Genomic DNA, 20,688 nt, shown 5'->3' with positions numbered 1-20,688 from the left:
AACAAAGCACACTTTCTTTCTGGTAGCCATTTGTCCCACCAGTGGGGCTGATTGGAGAGGAGAACTTTTCTTGCTGACAATGGTGCATATGGAGACTTTGGAGGAAGGTCTGGCATTGCCTATTAAAGTGGTTTTGTAATGCACAATAAAATATTTGCTTTTCATTTGTTGTTTTTTCTACAGTCCCTCATTTTAATATTAAGACATAAAATTTCAATATATCGTTTGTACAAAGCAAGTAAGATGCTGAACATTTGTTTTTGTGTTTTTTTAGCATGGTAAGAAGTGCACCCGGACCCGAAAATCGAAACACTCCGTCAAGTTCACCTTTTCAGGCTGCCAGAGCACGCGGACCTACAAGCCACACTTCTGCGGCTCATGCGCTGATGGCCGCTGTTGTACCCCTGCCAAGACCCGCACTGTTCATGTCCGCTTCCGTTGTGAGGATGGTGAGACCTTCCGCAAAGCCATGATGTGGGTTGAGAAGTGCCGATGCCACCACAGCTGTCCTTACCACAGCGAGTTGTCCTATCCACACTACCGGCTTCACAATGACATTCACAGGTTCACAGACTGAGGCACTCTAGTAGCATTGGCAGTACCAACTCCCCTGTGAAGTCTGGGGTCCCGAATGATTAAACTGTAGCGCCCTGGAAGAGGCCTTCTTCGTCCTCTCCCGCCAATCGGTGTGGTCTTAAATTAGAATCCAAGGCTTATGTGGGAATCGCACCTTACCGTGTGATACAAGTGCTCTGTCTTCCAGAGAGTGCCATTGCCTGGCATGCGGGCCTGTGTTCTTCATGAATAATACTGAAGGGGCATCCAGGTATACATTGATATGTTCTTATGACCCGATGGTGCACATATAAAAACAGCAGAATGTCTCTTTGGCCGAAGAGTGCCTGTGCCTTGTGAGGCTGGGATGTCTATCTTGATGAACACAAGTCACAGTGAATCTAGACATAGGTATGTGTATACCTGCACCTGGTGGGGTGTGCTCTGAAAAAACCCAATTTAACCTTACTCTGCTGCACTTGTGCACTAGGAGATACATTCTTCCAATAATGTGCAGCATTGTAGAACCATGCACAACAAATGTGGCAGACACAAGTCATGATTTACTTGTGAGTTCTCCACCCAGGACTTGTGGCCCTCCAGGCTCACCAGTGCCACCATGAGCCTCATGTTTGTGCGAGCCTTCGCAAATCTCTACCCAGCCACCAAACATGTACATATGACTGTATTGTAAAATGCTTTCTGCTGTTTGGCTACAGATTGTTCATTAATTGCTTCTGTTCTAGATCTGGTCCTAATGTTAACAGCCATTATTAAGTGTAATAATTAGAGCTGGGATAGTATTAGAAAACCTGTAATTAAGTATACAGGCTTGTACAGATTGGTACTTAAAAGTCGCGAACCTCTCTAGGGGAAAATGAAAAACTGGCCCATTTAAATGAAAACAATACCAAGTAGTCAACAGCAAAAGTGGAGTAGGATTCGCTTGTGCTTCTCTGACTTTTAGGCTCCATATGCTTCTACATGGTGTGATACCGGGTGTTTCTTGATGAGTGGCCTATCATGTCGTTCAGGAGAAATGGAGCCCACGAGGGAATGGTATGAAGGATACTAGATGCATAGAATAAGAGGGCTTGTACCTAATGAACAACTAGAGGTGTCACCACATTGCCCCATGTAACAACCATATACTCCAGGAATTCCTGCGGTTTGCTAGTCACCTGTGCTTGTTTTTGTGTGGATATCACTTTATGAACTAGATTCGGATCTTGTACTTATTCAGATCCTTAAGGCTTGTGGATCATGATGCACTAAGAGCCCCATCATTGAAGTTCATGTCAAACTTTGGGGTCATTGGTGGCAGTTACCTTTTTATGAGGGTGCACAGCCTGAAAAAGAAAACTAGCTGCAAAGACAGTATTTGACAACTTCAAACATAAAAGTGTTGCCAAACTTGTGCTATTTTTAAAACATCAGGAAAAATTAGGATGTGACATTCAAGCTAGAACTATGTGTTTTCTAAGTGATGGGGGCAGTTCCAAGACTGTTGAGATACTCTTTGAATGAATTACTTTATGCTCAATTTTAGGTGCACCTAATGAAGGAATAAATGGATGCTAACCTGTAAACCTACAATTTCTACTGTTAGTTGGAATGCTTCAAGCAATGTTGAGAATATGTAGTATCCCCCACAAACTGCTTCTGCTTGTTTTTGTTTACTGGCCACTAGAAATATGAGGAATATTACGGGAGTGTAGGCTCAGTAATCAATATTATAAATATATTGACTTGGTTTTGAGACCTCCTAAATAAGACAAAAAGTTTTATTAGGAGTCTTTGTTAGAACTAAATGACATATTTATCTTTGAACAAAATGCAACCGCTGCCCTTCATCAGTACCGATTAACCCCGCGCCCTGTTTGCTGTTGTTGTGTCACACCTGGAAAGCTTCTGTATCCCTCAATATCTCATTAGCAATAAGTAATTATTATTGTTCGTGAGTCAAAAAATAGAAATACTTGGATGACACATGGCATTGTAAAATGCATTTTCAGTTCCCTTATATGAAGCAATCTGTGTGTTTGGTCCTATGCCCGATCCTATAGCTTAATGTTCACCTACCCCTTCACAAACATGGTAATGCATCACTATGTCAGACACTATTGACTTGTGGAAAAAAAGCTGTGACAGCTTCACATTTGTGGCAGTTAATGCTAAAGCATGGCTAGACACTTCATTTGTGAGAATTGGAAGCACCCTTTGGGGTCTATCTCTGTATGCACCTCATCAAGGGGGCTTATTTCTTCTTACAATTACACCATCAGCAGATTACCTTTGTCAGTGACATGTGGCTATGAGTCCCCAGGTTTGGATTACTGAGATCACCATTGGAGGAATATTTGAAGGGGGGCTTGTTTTTGTTCCATACCACTCACTGTTATTCCTATTGGGTTTTCCCATATAATTTTGGGACACAGAAGGTTTTGTGCAATTTTCTACATAACAAATGGGACTGGGAATTATGTAGACTTAAAAACAGACTAATGTCACCAAACAACAGTCGACTAAACAAGTGGAGTATGATCCAGGACTCCGTGATGGAGAAGGTCTAACCAGCAAATGTGTGAATCATGAGTGAGTTATATTGCTGTCAGCCATCTAGACAGTCTCTTTTTTAAGTAATGCTTCACTTGAGGATAATAAATAGTTCTTTGTGGTTGAGTTATACATGACCGTAATCTAAACTCCTTCCTGTGACCCCACAGGCTAGAGAAACACTGTTTTGTGGTCTCCACAACCCAGTAGAGAAATGAATGATTGGTATACGTTTTAGCTGGAATGCACTTATTGTGCGGGTTGCAGAAGCGTTTACATTTTAAACTCCTGCAGAGAGAAGACCATGAACTCTGCATTCTACACGTACATTTTGTGTAATTAGTTTTGTGTAATTAGTGGTGGTGCATTAGACTTTGACCTAGGAAGATCAATTAGTCAAGTAATGGAACTATGTGTTAGGGACTTCTTTTACTTTTAGGGGTAACCTTTGCAGCTGCAGCCGTTTACTCAATTAATACAATATATACGGCGCAATTATTAAACAGACCAAGATAATGAACTATTTAATGATGAAATGAACACATTTGATGAATAGAATTCCGAAATCTTCATTACGACCTATTGTGATTCACTAGTGAACCAATGGAACTTTGATCTAGTAAAATCATTACGGATCTACTGGACTTTGACTAAGTTAGATCCATTAGTGATACTAGGACTTTGACCTAGTAAGGGTCGCCATGGTTGTCCTAACTCACTCTCCTACAATCTACATCCATTGTTCAGCGATCAACATTGTTGTAGCTTCTAATTTTTTTCATCTATGTTCAGTCTGAAATAACTGACTGGTTCTGCAAGCCATGACCACAATAAAGAAATAGCCTTAGAATTAATGAGGCTTTGTGAATGTTGAACGCACAAGAGGGCCATATTGACTCTAATTGATTGTGTTGGACCGAAAACAGTGCAATCCCTGTCCATCTCATTAGTATATTGATTATTGTGGAACAGTAATACCAGAAGATTCTTGAGCTCCTTCATTAGTCAAACTTTATCAACCCACACCAATGCACACTTCGGTTGCCACAACCAATTCAATTTTCCATAATTTTGTTGAAAAATCTAGTTTGCTTGTTATTTACATGGAGCAGTCCTGGCAACAGTGCTTAATTTGAAAAAGAATAAGTGCTGATTCCCAGTTTTGTTCAGAAGCTTGTGGCCTGATCTGCCCAAGGTTATGGTGCATAATGCCGAGGCTATGTAGACTTAATTCTACCTCATGCCTCTATCATCACCACCCAATACTCACAATTATTTTATCTCACTGTTGTGGGGTCTTTTTCATCCCTGCTTTCTTTTTTATAATTGTTTACCATCTTTCTCTTCCTCTTGCTTCCCCTTTTTGTACTTTATTTTTTCTTGATCTGTGTCAAAGTCAGATGAGGAAAAATAAATGCTGGTACTCAAAAATGAGTGCCAGTGGGGTCCACTGACAACCAGCAGCTCAAATTAAGCACAGCCAGGCATGTCCTACCAGATTATTAATAGGATGGGAAATACATATCTAGAGGTGTGAATGATTACAATGCTTTTTCTTTCTTGCGAAGATGGCTATGCTTTGTAAACTCTAAGAAAATGTGTGTATCTTAAAGTTCTACAAGATGGGATTTTGGAGTGAAAAACACTTTCTATGAGGCTTTTAAATGTCAGTAGACTCCAGTTTCACCATTTTGTACACATGTATAATTGGGCACTCCACCTTTGAGCTCAAAGCAGCTTATCATGCAGTATGGAATTGCAACAGAGGGTAAAAAGAAAAGGTATTTTGTTAGTTGTAGCAAGTTCTATTATACAGTGTTATTTACTGTGGGATGTATGCATACTTATGTGCAGCAGTGGGAAATACATGAAACCCCACAAAATGCGTGAAGGCCAAAAATGTGGAACTCTGCAAATCTACACTTGTGTATACCAATGCTGCACACCACGTCTGACCAAGTAATGCCAGAAATAATACAGCACCCCAATAGAGCAGGAAAAATCCCATCTGTAGTTTTCAACTATGAGATTACAGACAGTCACGTGTCTTTAAAAAACATAAAAAGGACTATTCGGAGCCTGAAGTTGAAAATGTGGCTCATTTAAATTGATATATATTCTAGATTCTGTATATAAGTCTTAACTGTGTGTGTTCAACTGTGGGGAAGCACTGTGTACTTTGCAATGTGTATATTACATAAAGAGATATATTTTTGAGCACCCCCTCTGACTGGCCTTTTGAAGGCAAAACGTTATTGATTTCTTGTTTTTTATTTTTAGGTTCATCAAAAAGTTGTTATTGTTTATTTTATTGGGGTGGGGAGTTAATGTATCTTTTTGTATATAGACTTCACTGCAGTGGAGTGTTTCTTTCAGACCCTGCTTCATTATTGAGGCACGATTTTTTAAATTGTATCTATGCAGTAGAGTGTAAAAAGTGTCTATTTAAGACATATGTTGTTTCCATTTATTATATATTTGTATCGTGTCTATCAGTATTAAAGGAAAAGTATTTTATATAAAATAAAGTGACTATTTTTCTTTAATTTGCTTTTAAATGTAAGTTTCTTTAATGCAAATGATCCTTCTGCTCCTTCTCAAGTTGTAATCACTTGCCTCAGTAGCTCGTGCACTGTCCTGTTAAGGACCTTTTGATCTTGACTACTACAACACTCCTACCGCTGACCATGGAGCAGGTGGTCCTCCATCTATATATGGACTGTATAACCCATGAAAAGCTAATTGTGGCTTCACGACACCTGCAGTCCAACCTAGCACTGCCACAGGCACTGGCATTTTCCTTAGACTACAGACGGATAAAGTTTCCCCTGCCATACATTATAAGGATATTGCAAGTCATGGAGGAGCTCGTTGAGTATATAGGAACGAGGCCAAAGACACAGTTCCTTTAAAAGGTCATGGAACTTTGAGGTGATTTGCAATATCCATTTAACATAGGCCAGAGATTACCTTATTACTTCCTTCATGGTCATATCATCACTTGACCCACAAACCACTTAAAACTTGGGGTCTGATTTAGGGTTTGGTGTATGGGTTACTCCATCACAAAAGTGACGAATATCCTGTCCGTTGTATCACACGTGCCACAGGCAATAATGGACTTGTAATATAGCAGATGGGATATCAACCACATTTGTGAAGGAGTAACTTGGTCCCCCAATTTTCAAATCAGGTTCTTAGTGTCTTCCTCTTTCATATGAAAGACATAGTATGTTTGCAAACAAGAACTATGAAATAAAATCTGCAGTGTGGAAATTAAAAACACAAAAAACAGCAGTTAGTTTGCTACAAAAAGATACTAGAATCAGTTTAATGTAAGTTGGACTTACAACTCTGAATGTGTAGAAACATGCAGAGAGATTGTGTGTTTCCAGTAATGACTCTTAACAAGCAAACAATCAGGAAATTGCCAAATATTTCTCCTTTCTTCTGATCACTGGTTATTTTAGAAAAGATCAGAAGTAGGAAAAAAGAGGGCCCCTTTTCGTTGTTTAAGCTGCAGCTATAATTATGCTTGATGACATGCTTTTCACCATGACCGCAGGCATCATGCTGTAACAAGTAAACTCTAATGACTTTTTACAGTTGAGCATTTACATAATTTTGATATTACAGGTGACTACAAACACGACAACTCAATTGTAATGAGGTGGTTAGAGATGATCTTTTGTTCAGAATTGCAGGCTTCCATGTATTTTAAAAAACATACAGGAAACTTTGGTGCTGGGTCTAATCACCTGTAATAATGAAATTGCATAGATGCTCAACTGTAAAGTTATGACAGTTGAGTTCTCATGTCACAATGCCTGCTGACAGAGCCAGTAGCCAGGGAGAAAGGTCTGTCCCGGAAGATAATTCAAGTTGCAGTTTAAACAAGGGAAATGAGAACGGACTTTTTCTTCTGATAAATGTATCTGAAAGAAAAAAGTTATCAGAAAAAATGTGATATTTATGGCAGCATGTCTATTAGTTTTCATGCAATGGATCACTGGGGAAAGATAACATTTCTACTAGTTTTTTAAACAATCAGAGCAACAGGATTTGTAACCTGACTTTTATTACCCAAATTATTATCGTTTTTGTAAAGATTTCTAATTGCTTTTTGCCTTGTTTAACTTTACAGTACAGATTCTGCTTTTATTCTTCTTGTCTGCTTTTAACATGAAAGAGCAAGTCACAAAGGAATTAACTGGTTTCTGGGATCTGAAACGGTGTGAACATGTATAATACAGAATAACATGCCCATTGTATCATATAAGAGTTCCATAACCTTATAAAGGAACTCAGATTTCCACCTCATTCATCTATATTGTTAAGGAACTCCTCAGTTACTTTCAATATCCTTGTAATATATGGCAGGAGGGTACTTTATCTCCTACCCATTACAAGAAAGATTGCAATATCTGGATGATAATATACCAAATGTCCTTATCACAATCTAGCTGTAACATACTGCTAACCTAAAATAAGAAAATTACATACAGAAAAGGGCGTTTGAACATCATTTTTCAGACACTAGCCACTGTGGTTAGAGCTAACTTTTGGAATTGGCTCAGAGGGCTGCTCATTGTTATCAGCCCACAACATTTTCCTATATGAACATGGAAAAAAGTAATGTCTCTTGTAATTTTCACACTCCGGAAGCCTTGTCACCACCCATCCCGACCAATAAACACACAAAGTCAGGCTGTGTGCACATGGTGTCCTATAATGTTTGTACTGGCATCTCTGAGGCACACATGTGTCATAACATGGGAGTGCCAATGTGAACAAGCATTGGCAAAGCCAATAGGTCAGTTTTAACCTTTAAAAGGTGCAGCATGTTGGCTTTGCCAATGCTTGCTTTTATATGTGTGAACAGCACTCCAGGAAGCCAGTGTATATTTTGCCTGGAAATAATTCCCTGCTTCAACAATGGGACAGTTAAGTTTTAGTTTGCTTTAATAATTTTTTGCCTGAAAATTCAGTCACTGTAGCAAAGGTATGCAGTCCATTGCACTGCCATAGTTCATGACACAAAGGGAGGATTCTATTTGAATATTAATTTCAGAACAGCAGTTTTGTTAATTGCTTACCTTCAGTTGCTTAACATATGGTTTGCAGCAGGTTCTAACTTTCTGAATATACATTGCACATTTATTTGATATGTAACTGTATCTTTTTCATAAAAGGAGCAAGAAAATAGTAATTTAAGAGTGTTAGTAATGGTGCTCACATTTATTATGAGGAATAAAATATCCGGTCATATATAAGGATATTACTAAGTTCTCAAAGCTGTGACATTGTACTTGAAATCATCTGTCATCCTTTTGCCTCTGGTCTTTGAACTCCAAAATCTTTTGCAATACAATTATAATCGGTGAGGGAAGATCCTGTATCCCATATATTTTCTGATCGATAATATTTTCATGCACAATGTATCACAACTTTCCACGATGAAGGTCTGGAAATTTATTTTGCCTAGCATAGGTGCCAAGTCTCTGGTGCACCTAAAATCCCAGGTTTAGCAGAATGTCTCACCCGCGATTCATGAAGTTCTTCAAAATTAAGCCATTCATGGTTTGGGAATATTAACTAAGAGCTACTACTCATGTCTGGTTAGAGTTTAATCATTAAAACAGCAAATTTTCTATCAGGCACTACTGCAGAATTAATATCCCAAAGTCACCATATAGGGATGCGGGGTACATCTCAAATGTATTAAATAACCATTCTCCATAAACAAATGGTTATTCTTGTAATCTGTCCCATGTAAAGGCTCAGATCATAGGAGGCCATTTAAAAATCTGTATATGACATTTCATGGAGTTCTGAAGCCATGTGGTCCGCATATGCTGTTTGGTATCAGTCACACTCAATGGAATTTGCAGTATTAAGCTGGAAAGAAAAGCTAATAGTTTCCTTCTAGGTGGTAAGATGTTTCCAATATTTATAGTAATTGAGAGACAAAGTCCATGCTAACAGAATATTTTGATTTCAAATAAGGTTTATTCATTTATATTAACAAAGAAATAAAGAAAAGTAGAAAAACATAATGTGCTTGTACATGGTTTCTGAGAAGGAATGAGGTATGGTTTACAATACTGGATAACATAAATGATTATAAGAGCTGTCGGTGTGTTAACAATGAGAGGACTGAAAGTCTTCGCAAGGTAAGGTTTGGGTAAGTACAAAATGTTAATGAGTTCATCATCAAACTCGGCCAGAAGTTGGTCAGCTAACATCTCTGATCTGAGTCTGACCAGTCAATCTCTTCCTCCTCCTGTAGTATTTCAGGAACGGTGTAATTCAGTGGTATAAAAAGTTGGTTCATTTTCCACACTTTGAGGCAAGAGACTGGTCCTTCTCACTGTGATGACTGCCCAGCTGCACTGAATGTTTGCTCAGCACTCACACGGCAGGCCACATACTTTGTTGCCAGTCTGCTAAGCTGTGGCCATTGGTGCATCTTCGCATACCAAAACACCAATGGGTTTTGATCGACATAGATCTCTCTTGGGTCATCCAGATACTCAAGGAACACCCTCTCAATAGTCATTGGTGCTGCCACTTGCTCAACCTCTTTTGCCTTCAACTCTGCACTGGACGTAGGCCCTGCCCTTTGACATGAAGTCAATTCAGAGGCTGTGGACCATTCTTGTGTTCCTGTTGTATTTGATGCCAGTGTTCTTGTTGCTGGTGTTGGCTGTTGTGGGACAACAGGACTGCCCTCTTAGAAATTGAAGGTGATATCCCAGAACTTCTTTCCATGAGTGGGACTCTATGTTCCAGCCATTTTTCTTCCAGGACTCTGGCTCACTCAACAATCCACGTCTTTTATTCTGAAACATCTCCTTCTGTAAAAGGAATAAAAGTGGGCAGTACTTTTTTGTAATGTTGTATTCTCATCCAAGCGAAGAATTAAGCTCTGAACCAAGGTATACGCATCTTCATTTTCATCGCCCACAGCTCAGAAATTGTCAGACATGCTTTTTAACTGATCCTTTAGCAGATACAACAATGGAATAGTTTGGCCCACGTTCTGTCCTCCTTTCTGACTTCCCATGTAAAAACCTCAAAAGGAATTAGCATCTCTTTTAGGCATTTGACTACTTTCCATTTATCCATCCCAATGGTCATGCTTTTAGTTACAGCACTTCCTCTTTGCATGACATGATTAATTGATCAGTTTGTACAGCTCAAACAGACAGTTGAGTTCCAACTTGTTGGCGCCTCCTGTATGAGGACTTTAACTGGTACTCTATTAGCACGCTGAATGATCCTCATCTGCTGCCAGGCTTTAAAAGAATGGCTGAAATGAGTGCAGATTCTTCTGACTAGGTCTTCGTTTTGACAATGAAGTTGATGCAATGTGTAAACACGAGGCCCTGTAATAGCCACCATGTGCCATGACCTTAACTATAATATTGCTATTGTCTATGACAACAAACCCAATTCTGAGACCTATGGGTTTAAGCCATTCAAACACCTTGCTGTTAAAGTCTTCCAGGATGTTGCACGCCACCTAACACACTTCAAAGTATTTTCAGTGCTGAGACCAAAGGATATCCGTTGCTTAATTCCCACAAAAGCAATCCAGTGTGCAGTGATACACATATAATCAGTGGCTTGACAACTGGTGTACATGTTTGTAGTCAGGGGGATAGTTTGAATACCATTGTGCTGCAAAACATTTACAACCAATTTCAGCACATCGTGGTGGAGCACAGGAACAGACACTCTGGCAAAGTAGGTCTTGCTGAGAACCTTCCATTTCGGGAAAATTAATGCCATAAACTCCCCCAAAAAATACTCCTTCTAAAATAGAAAAAGGGAGGAGATCCAGCACTATCAATTTAGCCAGCTTCCTGTTGTACAAACATGCCATTGGTTGGTTACGTCCGTACAGCCCCTCCCGACTAAAAATGCTCATAATTGTTGCCTGGATTCTTTTCATTTTATGGTGACGCAGGCGACTTCCAGAGAGAATTAGAAAGTGGTATACTCAATGTGCGTCTTGGGTCAGTCACTGTATGCCATTGCTGTAGTGTCTCCATCTCTGAATGCTGCGACTAGACTTGCCACTGGTTCCAAGAAATCCAACCACATCTCGCCGGACCTGAAATTGCTCAACTGGCTCCCATTTGAGGCAAGGATCCAGTTAAAAATTGCCTGTATGACCCATAGAGTTCAATACCCCTCTCTACCTGGAAAATAAGCGGTAACTATTGGGTAGCGTCCGGATCTCAAGGAGCATCAGCACTCTGCTCCTTAAGCCAAAGAAATTTAAAAAACTGAAAACCTACAAACGTACTTTCTCCGGCATTGCCCAGGGAATCTGGAAATCCCTACCTGTTGAAACAAGACTGATTCCATCAACTTTTGCCTTCAAAGGGGAAGTGAAAGCTCTACTGATGAACAATAAGTTGAATCATTAGCTTCTCTCCCTTGTCGCCCTGCCTGTTTTAGCTTGATGTGTTACCAACTCGCCTCTGCTACCGCCCTGTATCACCCGCTACTGTGTTATTGCTGCTCCTAATGTATCCTGTCGTAACTGCTACCTGGCCTCTGTCCCGGACCATTTTCGCCCGTCATCATGTAATTGTTTCTTCTAATGTATATTGCCTTAATTGCCTAATTTTTCTTTCGCAGCTATCAACCTGTGTCATCCTCAACCCTCATGTAAAGCGCTCTGATACCCACTTGGGTCATGTTTGTGCTATTCAAAACTTTAAATAAATAAAAATCAATAAATACTAAGCTTACCTCGGCAAACACTACCGTTCCAACTGGAGCATATTGCAGTGTTGTCCTTCTGCTTGCTAACCAAAAAGAAGTCCCAAACTGGAGAGGTGTACCTTTTCAGTGGGCCACTGGTGCCAATGCCTGAAAAACTGGAGGTAGGCAGGTGTGCTGATGATTGGATCTCTGCAGTACGTACCTCTTCTGAGCTTGTGGTGGATGAAGGTCTCTTTGAGATAACAAATATGGACGCAGGCGCTGGTGGTGGTGCCACATCTCTCTAAGTAGGTTGAATACTAGCAGGAGTAATGTTGATCTTGTGTGGACAGCTTCCACAATGACTGGCTTCCCCTTCCATAATTGTAAGGCTTTCAGGAACTTTCAGATTCCTGAGCCTCTTCTAGCGTGTCTTCGACTCAGCCGGGGGCCAATCTCTGTCCACATCATCAGATGGGGGGCTTGGAGAAGATGGTGAAGTACTTATCTTTTTCTTGCTTGAGATCTGGAAGCCAAAGGTTGTAAAAGAGAAGGTTTTGCTCAGCAGGAAGTTTAATCTCCTGTTCTGCTTCTACTGTAAGATCTATTGCTTGCTGCAGCTGTTATTCATTTTCCTGCAACAATTGGGTACTACTTTGCAAAAGAGACAAATCCAATTCAATGTCACTGCTCGTCGGCATAGACATGATTGCAGTGGATGCCTCGCTGAGAGACATGGCCTTGGGCTTAGGGTGGGGTGGTGCCGTTGCTCCCAGGGGGCTGGTGTGCCCCCTGGGAGCCCCCTGTGCCCACAAGTATGCTGAAAAATGCTCTTGGCTGGCAAGCCCGTGATGGAAATCTGAATCTTCTTATATCTCCCCATTCTCCACTTTCTTGGCACCACCTTTCTTTGGGGCCATCAACTGCACAAGTGGAAGAGATTGGAGAACTCACGCGACTGGCAGGCAGTACTGTGGGTGATGTCTCTTGAGCACCTAAAAGCAAACAAGCAAGAACAATATTTAGTGAAATGTGGCATTTTTGCAGTTTGAATTATTACAGACAATATAATTTAATATGGTTACTATTTGTATCTTAAATAATTACCAACAACAGTGCATTTCAAAGTCAAACCACACCACCAGAACATACTATTTAGTTTACAATCAGGATAACAACAAACAGATGAAACTGTTTGCTTTGTGTGCATCTAAGTGAGACACCTGTGGCTGTCAGGGATGTGCAGGGGAAAATTGAATAATGCTTGAAAAAATGGATGCTGGTTTGCACCTATTTTTGGCAAAGTGTTCCAGGGGGAAATGGAATAAACATTAAAAAATAATGTTGGTGGCTATTGTGCACCTATTGCGTGCAGGGCGTCCAGGGGAAATGGATTAATCCTTAAATAAATCATGCTGATGTGTATTGTGCCCCTATGGCAGGCAGAGGGTCCAGGAAAAAATTGAATAATACTTAAGAAGCATTGTCATAGCCAATCGGTCTCACATTTGGGACCTTATAAGTGTTTAGCCAGAGGTATTGGCTTTACCAATGTTTTTAAGCTATGTTGTAGAGCATTGTGGCTGCTGTGCATCGTGTTGAAAAGTTATAATAAAAAGGTGTTATAAGCATTTTTGTTGCCTAAAATATAACCAAGAAAACAACAGGAGATTGGAGGTTGGGAAATTGTACCTGAATTACAAGCAGTGGACGGACACTAGAGGAGAATCAATAGATGCCAGATTCCGAGGGTATAATGAGGTGGTGCTGAGTGTTGCTGAGGTGGTGGTGTGCTGGTGCAAAGGTGATACTAAGCGATGCTCAGGTGGTGGTGTGATGATGGGGAGGTGATGCTGAGTGATGCTGAGGTGGTGGTGCTGCACTGGTGCTGAATGTGGTGCTGAGTGATCCTGAGCTAGTGCAGTGCTGAGTTGATGTTGCACTGATGTCGCGGTGGTGCTGCATTGTTGCTGAGGTGGGCTGCACAGTCGCTGAGGTGGGTCTGCTCTGGTGCTGAGGTCGAGCTGTAATGATGTTGAGGTGATGCGCTGGTGCAGCACTGAACAAAAGAAAAGCGCAGCCTCTATACTTAAAGATAAAGCGTGCATTAGGCACAAGGAAGGAGAGTGAGAAGAGCAGTGTGAGGCACTAGGACAGAGAGTGAGGAGAAGAGCAGCGTGAGGTACAAGGAAGGAGACTGAGGAGAAGAGCAGCGAGAGCCACAGGAAGGAGAGTGAGGAGAAGATCAGTGTGAGGCACAACAAAGGAAAGTAAGGATAAGAGCAGGGTGAAGCACAAGGAAGGAGAGTGAGGAGAAGAGCAGCGTTAGGCACAAGGACAGAGAGTTAGGAGACGAGCAGCGAGAGCCACAAGGAAGGAGAGTGAGGAGAAGAGCAGTGTAAGGCACAAGTACCGAGAGTGAGGAGAAGAGCAGTGTAAGGCACAAGGACAGAAAGTGAGGAGAAGAGCAACGTGAGGCACAAGGAGGAAGAGTGAGGAGAAGAGCAGCAGGAGGCACAGGGAAGGAGAGTGAGACGAGCAGTATTTGGCACAAGGAAAGCGAGTAAGGAGAAGAGCAGCAGGAGGTACAAGGATGGAGAGTGAGGAGAAGGGCAGCAGGAGGTACAAAGACAGAGTGAGGAGAAGAGCAGTGTGAGGCACAAGGACAGAGATTGAAGAGAAGAGCAGCATGAGGCACACAGAAGGAGATTGAAGAGGAGAGCAGTGTGAGGCACAAGGAAGTTGAGTCAGGAGAAGAGCAACGTGAGGCACACGGACAGAGAGTTAGGAGAAGAGCAGCCTGAGACACAAGGACAGAGCGTGAGGAGGAGAAGAGCAGCATGAGGCACAAGGATGGAGAGTGAGGAGGAGAAGAGCAGTGTGAGGCATAATGAAGGTGAGTGAGGAGAAGAGCAGTGTGAGGCACAAGGAAGGAGAGTGAGTAGAAGTGCAGCCTGAGGCACAAGGAATGAGTGAGAAAAACCAATGCCAATAGGTCTCACCATATAATGGAGTTTAGTGGTGTGGATAGGAGTGAAGAGCAGCCACGGCCGGTGGTAGGTGTTACTGCAGGGCAGTGACGTAGGGAGGGGGAGGGGCAGGGTGGAGGGTTGTAATGTATGGATAACGGACATTAACAGGTAAGTAAACATATAAATAAATAAAACGAATATCGTTGCGTGCACTGCATCGCATTTGGTGATGCAGTGCACACAACAAAATTCGTTTTATTTATTTATATATTTACTTACCTGTTAAAGTCCGTAATCCATACATTACAACCCCCCACCCTGCCCCTCCCCCTCCCTACGTCACCGCCCTGCAGTTACACCTACCACCGGCCGTGGCTGGTGAAGATTAGTTTTATGAAGTAGTTTAACATGTTGTGAAATGTTGGGGGGGGGAGTACAGTATTGTGGACTATAGTATTATTATTTAGTATAATGTTGTAGAGTGGAGTGTTTTTATAGTATTGTTTAGTGGTGTTGGGTACAGTGGCGCAGAGCAGAGTATATTGTTATATAGTGTAGGTGTATATTGCTTTATAATATGGTGGAGTAAAATGATATGTAGTGTAAAGATCGGTTGTATAGAGTCTTGTATATTGTATAATAGTGAAGTAATGTTGTTGAATGGCAGATAGTGGATAAAAGTGCAATAAAGTGTAATGGTATATAGTGGATTAGCATGTTACTGAAGTATAGTGTAATATAGTACAATATTATAGAGTTTGGTTTGTAGAGTGTAGGTTGCATAGTGTAGTGCAGTAGATTGTAGTAGTGTGGCTTAGAATTAAGTGGCTTAAAAGTACAATGGTGCAGAATATATTGCTATACAGTGTATTGGTGTAGAGAGCATTTGGTTTGAGTAAAGCAGTGCATAGTGTATTGGTGTTTTTGTGTAGTGAGGTAGAGTAGAGTGCTGTGGTATAGAGTATAGTAGTGGTGTAGATTATATTGTCGTTGTATATAGTGCAATGGTGTATTGTGAAGTGTGGTGTAGTGAATTACGGTGTTATTATATTGCAGTGGTGCAGGGTAGAGTGGAGTAGTGTTGGTTACATTGAAGTGCTGTAGAGTGTAGTGGCATAGATAGCAATAGAGCTGAGAGGAGCAGAGTGCAGTAATATAGAATGTAGTGGTAGACAGTGTAGTTATTCACATTTGAGCATTATAGTGTATGGTTGTATGGTGCTGTGTTGCATAATGGTGTAACGTATAATGATGCAGAGAGGAGTGAGGTAGAGTACTGTGGTGCACAGTAGAATAGAGTAGCATGTAGTGGAGTTTGTTAAAGTGTAGTGACATGGTGCAATATCGTAGAGTAATGTAGTGTGTAGTACTATAGAGTGCTGTGGTATAGAGTATAATGCAGTTGTTTATAGTAGTGCAAAGTGCAGTGGAATAAAGTAGGTGTAATGTAGAGCATATTAGTTTATAGTAAGGTGGTGTTCAGTGTAATGGTATAGAGAGAAGTATTAGACAGCAGCGGCATAGCATAGTCTGTAGAGGCCTTGAGTGACATAGAGTATTGTGTAGTAGCATGGAGTTGCATGTTTTGTAGTGGTATAGAGTGCAGTAATGTATAGAAGATTGTTTTACAGTATAGTGAAGTGGTGTAAAGTGTAGTGATGTTGAGTGCAACGGTTTATAGTGATGTAGGTTGATGTGGTGTATAGAAGTATGTTGAAGTGTATGTTGGTGTAAAGTGTAGCGGTGCAAAGTAGTTGGCATATGTATAGTGGGGTAGAGTACATTTGTTTTGAGTAAAGGGGTGTAGAGTGAAGTGTTGTAGAGCATAGTGTTTTGTCAGTAGAGTGGTGTAGCGTAGAGTGCAGTGGTAAATGATGGAGAGATGTAGAGTACAGTGGTATATAGTGTAGAGGCGTATAGTGTGGCGTGGGGTGGTGATGAATATGGCTTTATTGTGTAGTGGTGTACAATGCTGCTGTATATAGCATTTTAGTTTCATGTGTTGTTGTGTGCAGTGTTGTGGAGTAAAGTGCCATCTAGTGCATTAGTGAAGAATGTAGTGGAATACAGTGGGGCTGAGTGAAGTGTTTTTAGAGTGAAATGGTGTACAGTATGGTGGGGTAGTGTGCAATGGTATAGATTAGAGTACAGTGGTGTACGTTGCAGTGGTGCTTAGTAGTTTTACAATGATTAATGAAGATTTTGGTGTTGTTTTTGTTTTCTTTTATTTATTTTGCACACATAATTAGTTTCTATACGTTGCACACCTGTGTACTTTGCATGCTCTACTACTATAAGGCTCGGACATCATAAAGACTCAGTAGTAGATGTGTTGTACACACATACCGCTGAAGTATACTCCTTGTCGTGAATACATGCTGTACAAGGCGTGTGTCGGTCACTGGACAAGCTGCAAATCGCCGAAGCTCAGTGACAAGTTTCTGCTGCTTGTCCACATGTGGCCAGTCTAGTCTAGAACAAGGAGCACAGACCAGCCCTGAGCAGCCGAGGCGTTGTCATAACTACAGAAAATGAGCTGCCTTATTCTGGCCAGTGAGACTGATTCACTTTAAAGAAAGGTGCTCTTATAGGTCTGGTAAGCATCTCTCAATTGGACTGCAATAATACAGTAGACTACATTTTCTTGGTGATTGTAAGTAACCTTCAGGGAAGAGAAAACAATGTTCTGTACTGGGTTTTTTTCCACACAGAGGGTACTTTAACTCTCGCCGATGAAGGTGTCTACAAACACTTTTACCCACAGACCATAAAGGGCCACACAAAATCATATTTTGCATTAAAAAAGGTTCACCTTCATATTAGAGGTGAGGATCAATGCCCGACATACATTTCCCAGAGGGCCATGCGAAGTGGCAGGTTCCACTCTAGAGAAGAAACTGCTTAACCATTTATCTACATAGCTATATGCCACCAAATTGCACCGATATGATAGGTCTCTCTGCAGAGACAACGGTATACATATCGGTATAACGGTATATACATTGCCCAGAGAATGTATGGTCACAGCTCATAGAAGGACAGAATCCCCTCATGGAAGAACAGAATCACCATACAGCAAGAGAAGCATTTTGCAGGTCTTAAATCAAATCTAATGTTCGAACTGGATGGTATGATCAGGTGCTATGGATAGTTGGGTTACAGTGTTGCCTATTTATCTTATGCTACTGACAAAGCCAATAGTCCTGGCTTGTTGTACATGTAATGTTAGTTGCTATATTGTATATCTGGATACAATGGCAGAAGCAGCAAAATACCAGTCGGCAGCACACTATGCTAAGCACAGATTTAACCGGAACTGTTTATGCCACGCCCTTAATTGCATCGGCCACGTCCATGTGAGAACCGCCCCCCCCCCCAGTTTTTTTATCCCACTTAAAGCCCTGCGTTCACCTTTTGCAGAGAAGAGGTATCTTGTGCATTTATAACCACAGATGTATTTTACTACAACGAAAAATCCACAAGGAGAAGAGGTCACTAGAAGTTAGAGGTTGAGAGTAAGCCTGGGCCGAGTTCACGGAGTTCTGCTACTCGGATCTCTGCGAAGTCCAAAAAAAACCTCTGCTGCACTACGGGAAGCTCCGCAAGCAGCGGAATGAATTGGATAAATGCTGTTCACGATAATTTTCAGTGCCAGATGCTTGTCCCCACTGTGCAATCATCATGAACGGCACCATACACAGCAAAAGCGGGCGCTGCTTCCTTTCCAATGCTCGAGTATATTTTTACTCGAGCGGCAGCTTTCTCAACGTGAACAAACTGTTTCCCAACGAGAGCAGTCGCGAGCATACACGACCACTGGCAATGAGAAATCTGACTGCTTGCATTGAGAAATCTCGCCGGCAGGTTGATTTTCCATGCTCGTGATCACCAACTTGATGTTGACGATCGTGAACAAGGAAAAATCTCGCCTGGAGGTGGATTTTCCTCGCTCAGGCTCGCGCTCGCCAACTTGACATTGACGAACGCAAGTGAGGAAAAAACTCCGCTCCACGAAGCAGAGTTTTTCAGAACTACACGAGCTCCGCGTATTGCAGATTGCGGAAAAGTCCAACAAACTCTGGAGCAGAGCGGAGCTCACCGCCCAGTTTAGAGTTACCGGTGGAAACGCTGATATTCTCAAGGGATGGCATGACACTTTGTCCCAGAACGACAGGAGGAAGTATGAGCATAAGGTGACTTGAAACATGCACAGGAATGCATTTTTTTTAACTGGTTAGGCCGTGGTGATTGGCCTGTAGAAAAGGGCCTGAATATTCCCCCTCTTTGAAATAACGACATGGATGGTCATATCACTGCAGTTGTTTTGTGGGCTCAAAAAACTTGAACCACACATCTGTGAAACTATGGCCGACCAGGGGGAACGTGAACAGGATGCGATGGCCAACCGGAAACATAAACAATTATGTATCTTCTGGGGGCTAATGTTTCACTGTGCAGTGTTTAACAGATGAATCGCTGCAGTCATGAGCATTGGAGGGTGCAGTAAGTGTGTGGCTGTTAAAGCACATCACTGTGAAGATGTGTGATGTTTCTAAAAAACGTTTTTAAAAGAAACATAAAGCAGTGGCTCTCATACCTGTGATGTCTTCGTCCCGGGAGCCGGTATGCTTTTCTCTGTCACGCCTATCCCTACTGTGGCTACGAAAAGGACACTTTTCCATAGTGGTAATGGCAGAAAAATTATCTGTGCCCACAGAGTCCGAGAGGCAGCAAGGGAGAGGAAGGTGAATAGAGAAAAATAGTGCACCAAACCCCATAAAGGCTGATAAGGGGAGGACCACATCCAATCTGTGCAGTCGCTAAGGGAGGGAGCAGAACACCCCAAGGAGGGACAAATAAAACAGATGCATCTATTACAAGCCCTGATTTTTGCACCGCACACAAATGAACCGATCAAAAGTGATGGGCTTGGTCAAAGCCGCTAGAGCAGATTACAGCATTTGGAGGGACAGCACAAGCGCTGCCTATGCTCAACCTAAACAACAAATAATTTTGTGCGCTTATGGCAGGCAGATAAAAAAAACATTAAGATTAAAAAAAGTTATTGAAAAATAAAATTAAAAAGTAAACAAAATTTTAAAAAAGAAAGAAAATTAAAATGGAAAAAATAAAAAGGGGATGCTAGGAAATTATGAGAACTTCATTGGCAGACAAGGGGTTGCAGGTAGAAAAAATGCAATTAAAGCATATAATTATAAAACTGTTAATAAACAAATACTACAATGATCCTCAAGCATAATTTTAAACTGATATCAGGGAAAAGGAAAAACATTAATAAATACAAAAAGCGTAGCCCTCTCCTATAAATCTCCCTTTGAAAATTGGAAAATAAGGGTGGCGGCACACAATGGCCACATCCACATGGTGAACCAACAACAGCAAGAAAGAAGGCATTGCCACAACAAAGAACACATGCAGGCATATGGCAAAAGCACACCTGCTGGCTACACAAAATGGCCACCGACAACATGGTCAAACAACAACAGCAAGCAAGGAGCCAAGACCACAACTTTGAACTCATGCAGGCCTATGGTAAAAGTACACTAGCTGGGTACACAAACTGTCCATGGACCACATGGTCAAGCAGCAAGCAAGGAGATATGGTCACAACAAAGAACACATGCAGGTCTATGGCAAAAGTGCACTGGCTGGCTACAAAAAATTACCATTGACCACGTGGTCAAGCAGCAAGCAAGGAGACATGGCCACAACAAAGAACTCTTGCAGGCCTATGGCAAAAGTGCACTGGCTGGCAACAGTAAATGCCCATTGGCCACATGGTCAAGCAGCAAGCAAGGAGGCATGACCACAACAAAGAACGGTAAACTACCTTCACCCGCATCCGTGACCCCGCATGCTGTCACTA

General features: G+C 41.5%; 1 protein-coding gene across 1 annotated transcript in view; it reads left to right on the top strand.

Moving 5' to 3' along the window:
* The window catches only part of LOC144754404 (CCN family member 1-like), a 33,612-nt gene extending 27,973 nt beyond the window's left edge, over positions 1–5,639 (top strand). The window contains exon 5 of the mRNA XM_078642132.1: positions 275–5,639. Within this exon, the coding sequence (XP_078498258.1) occupies positions 275–577 (303 nt within the window). The 3' untranslated portion in view covers positions 578–5,639. The remainder of the gene's footprint in view (positions 1–274) is intronic.
* The last annotated feature ends 15,049 nt before the right edge of the window (positions 5,640–20,688 follow it).

The sequence above is a fragment of the Lissotriton helveticus genome, chromosome 5_1 (assembly GCF_964261635.1).
Source record: "Lissotriton helveticus chromosome 5_1, aLisHel1.1, whole genome shotgun sequence".
Lineage (NCBI taxonomy): Eukaryota > Metazoa > Chordata > Amphibia > Caudata > Salamandridae > Lissotriton > Lissotriton helveticus.
Note: the sequence above shows the minus strand (reverse complement) of the source record. Positions and strands in the feature narration are given on the sequence as shown.